The sequence below is a fragment of the Antrostomus carolinensis genome, unplaced genomic scaffold, assembly GCF_000700745.2.
Source record: "Antrostomus carolinensis isolate BGI_N321 unplaced genomic scaffold, ASM70074v2 scaffold50060, whole genome shotgun sequence".
Taxonomy (NCBI): domain Eukaryota; kingdom Metazoa; phylum Chordata; class Aves; order Caprimulgiformes; family Caprimulgidae; genus Antrostomus; species Antrostomus carolinensis.
This window is the reverse complement of record NW_010287337.1, coordinates 5,294-9,310: the sequence shown is the minus strand read 5'-3', so window position 1 is coordinate 9,310 and position 4,017 is coordinate 5,294. Positions and strand designations below refer to the sequence as shown.

Below are 4,017 nucleotides of genomic sequence, written 5' to 3'. Positions count from 1 at the left end.
CACCAGCTCCATTGCCCTTCTCTGGACATGCTCCAGCATCTCCATGTCCTTCCTGTAGTGAGGGGCCCAAAACTGAACACAGTACTCAAGGTTTGGCCTCACCAGTGCCAAGTTCAGGGGCACAATCACTTCCCTCCTCCTGCTGGCCACACTATTTCTGACACAAGCCAGGATGCTGTTGGCCTTCTTGGCCACCTGGGCACACTGCTGGCTCATGTTCATCCGGCTGTCAACCAACATCCCCAGGTCCTTTTCCACCAGGCAGCTTTCCAGTCACTCCTCCCCAAACGATAGTCTTCTACATAATATAATGGCCAGGGTGCATCTTTCTTTACTCAACACAGGCCTAAACCTCTTTACATACCATGGACTTCTCACACCCATCAATAAGCAAGGAAGAAATAACATCAAGCCAAAGCATCTGGTACATCTCCCACCTGTATCACTGTGTGTAGCACCTGGGGTTATTTATACCACACCCATGAATGTTTTGTATCCTCTCCATACTAAATTCTCTCATTACTTGCTACACAGCAGCTGCTGCTGCACCCATCAGTCCTATTCACCTGGCAGCCATTAAAGGAATTGGCTTGTCAAAAATCAGAGAACAGCCTGCTAGAAATTCTTTTTAAGGGAAAATTTATAGTCCCTTTTAGAGACAGTTTCACATTTATAAAAAACAAAAAAGCAGCAGGACATGGATCCAGAACAAGGATCCTGTTTGGACAGACAGGACAGCACCACTTACTTGGAAAGCTTTTTACGTAGATCCTTTATCTGTTCGTTCTTCTTAGTGAGAATCTCTTTCATGTTGCGATAAGCAGCTGTTTGCTGAAATTTTTTCTCTAATTCCTACATAATAACACCACCAACATATTATTTACAAATTGTGAAAACCACATTAATCTACCTTTTAAAAAAGACGACTTGGTTTTCTTCCTCAAGCTTCAGAATAGAAGTTTCTCTAACTTATTCAAATTCAGATGAAGTCAGCTAGTAGATTCAAATTATATTATTGGGACACACAGAGAAACACAAGCTTCATTTTCTAGTGAAATCCAGCTAAAATTCTTCTGAAGACTGGGAACAAGCTTTTCATTCAAAAATTTCTATGCAGACAAATGGGTAATTTTTAAGTATTCAGTTAGTTATAATCACACAGTTAGTTGTATTTTTGCTGTTTTACATATAACGTGTTTTCCCTCTGAAATAACAAAAATACACTGGCACAAGCGTAACCCAGTAAACTCTGCATCCTCTAGTGTATGCTTGTAAAATTACTAATCAGTTAAAATGTGGGTGAGGATCTTACCTTTACATTACAATAAAATGCTAACCTTTTCAGCTGTGGATAGTTGATCCTGAACCTTAAGCAAGTCATGTTTTGTTGTCACCAAGTTCTCTTCCAGGAATTTTTGGTTTGCAGTAGAGTCATTCAAAGTCTTTTCAAACTGGCACTTCAAAGCTGCCACTTTATTCTCCAGTTCAGTGATATCCTGGTTTGCGTTAGTCTTCAAAAGAATAAATATTTAAAATATGTCAAATGACAGAAGAAATATTTAAAATGTCAAGTGCAAAATTTCAGATAAAGTGGGTACATCTTAATTTTTAATAATTATGTTCACACTGTTCCTGTAAAGCCTAAATTTAAGTGCTTTAACTAATTTTATAACTTTTAAAAAATTATTAATAAATGCATTTGAAAGATGGCTGTAATGTCTTTTCTGCCAAATTGAGATTTCAAGTTATTGTACCTCAGTTCTTTAGGAATTAGGTCAAGGTATACGATGAAGCATATTCCCACAATTTATTTAGCATAGAGAAATAGTAAATTACAGTTTAAGATCTGAATGTTTATGCTATAATGTATTTCTAAAGCAGGTAAAATATCACAAGCATTTCAAAAGCCATCAGTGCAATACAGGGTAGGAAAGGATGAAAGTGTTAAGGCTGATATTATCAGCCAGGTACTGATACTGCACTGTTCTCAGATGCATTACAGAAAGAGCCTCTGTATTTGCTTGTGAAGCAACTTTCCTGTTCCCTTGTGAGAATAAACAACTCAAACTCTTCTGGGCCATCAGTCCTGGCTCACAAAACATTACACTCACGTAACTGTTCTATGGATTTCCATTTAAGAAAAACCCTCTCAGGTTTAAAAGCTCAACCTCAAACACTCAGAAGTATAGTGACTCGGGATGAGGCTAGACCAGAAGCACCTTAAAAAGAACAAAACCCTAAAATTAAGGAAGCTCTGCTCCTTTTTCTATGTGGAAGGTAAGATCTTAGCATAGGAATCCACTTGATAATAGCACCTGTACAGAAGAAAATCTTATATTAATTTTTAGACAGAGTCCAAAGCTGCAATGCTGGAAAGCACTACAGTGTATCAATTGTTTCAGATAAGAATAGAGAGCAATCATTTTTCTAAACTATGACATAAGTCAGTTATGTAAAAATTCTAAATCCTCAAGTTGATCCAACAGAGCAGATACTCCCAAACTGTGGTTCACACTTGGTGTGTGGAACCATATTAAACTATCTATAAAAAACAAACAAACAAACAAAAGTAGAAATCTGCTGAGCTAAGAGTTGATCCTGAAAGAACCATTATGGTTTGGCAGTTGTTTGTCCAAAGAGTTTGAAAACTACTACTTTAATGAGCAGCTGGGTTTGTATGATTTTATTGACACCAATCCTACAAAAATACGGAGTGAAAGCAGATAAAATTTAGCATTTTCTCCAAACAACTAATACATTAATTGACTAAAGAAAGAAGTACATTTCAGCACTATATCTACTAGCTAGTTTCAACAACATATATATGCCTGTAAGTAGAAAATGCATGAAGATACTCAGCAGTTGTGACATTGAGGCTAATTCATGTTTAATAAGAAAAGTTGGATGAGGTTTGGTTCCAATCTTAAAACTGCAAACACTATTATTCAGGATTTAATAAATGCCTTTAACATTTTAAAACTTTAATAATTTAAGGCTTAACAAAATAGATAAAGAAAATATTTGCCCCGACTGATAAATCAAGTTCCCTACTAAATAATATTATTGAATACAGATTTTGAAAGTTACTAGATGAAATTATAACATATTAAGAAAGCCAAGTACATACCATGAACCAATTAGAAAGCAAAATAAAAAGAAATCAGGATTAAAATATGAAAATGAAAGTGGAAATGTTTTATGATATTGAACTTCACTTCCAAATCTGTAAATATTGCAGAAAATTTTAAAAATCAGTTTACCAAAAGAATGGGATTACAGTGTTCTAATTTTGCTAGAAGTTCAAACTGGAATGTTTTAAATTTAAGAAACAATCACACATGAACAAACTTTAGAAAATTCTAATTATTGACAAAATAATAGTACAAATTTTTAAAAAATACTAAGGTGACCAGAATAGATTTATCTGTGTCAACCTGCATGACTTCTTGCTTCTTTCAGGTTTTTTTTCCACAGCAGCAACTCACCATGTTTGAATCCTCATTTACAAAAAAATTTAACAACCTCAAGTAGTAAAAATAAACAGTGAACCATTTTTGACAATAGGCTGATGTGGGTAGAACTACATAAAAATCAAACATTGTCATCTGACTCATGATCTTTGACATTTGTAGCAAAATCTCAATTTATGTTTAAGAATATAGGACGCTTACTTGTAAGTATTTAAGTTTTTAAAGTCTTAAGTGAGAGGCAGCAAGTCTGGCTTGTCCATGTCAGTACCAAGCATAACAAATGCTTGAAAGAATTTGTGTTTTACTGTTGCTATAATAACCCTGTTAGATACCATCTTTCATTAGTTAATGGGAATAAATAAATAAATAAATATAAATAAATTTGTATCTGTTAATACAAATCTCACCCTTGGGAATATGAACTCTGGAATACCACTTTCTGACAGTACCTGGAATAATACTTTCTGATAATAATTTCTCACGGTCTATGTGACACAAACTTTGTGTTATAAAGTCACCTGATGTTCTGGATTATCTGCTGACTGAC

At 34.8% G+C, this 4,017-nt stretch overlaps 1 protein-coding gene across 1 annotated transcript in view; it reads right to left on the bottom strand.

The window, feature by feature from the left end:
* LZTFL1 (leucine zipper transcription factor like 1) overlaps positions 1 to 4,017 on the bottom strand; it is a 9,118-nt gene that overhangs the window by 1,089 nt on the left and 4,012 nt on the right. Inside the window, exons 7-8 of the mRNA XM_010162508.1 lie at positions 1,338 to 1,511; positions 749 to 852 (exon numbers count right to left, since the gene is read on the bottom strand). Coding sequence (XP_010160810.1) covers positions 749 to 852; positions 1,338 to 1,511 — 278 coding nt within the window. The remainder of the gene's footprint in view (positions 1 to 748; positions 853 to 1,337; positions 1,512 to 4,017) is intronic.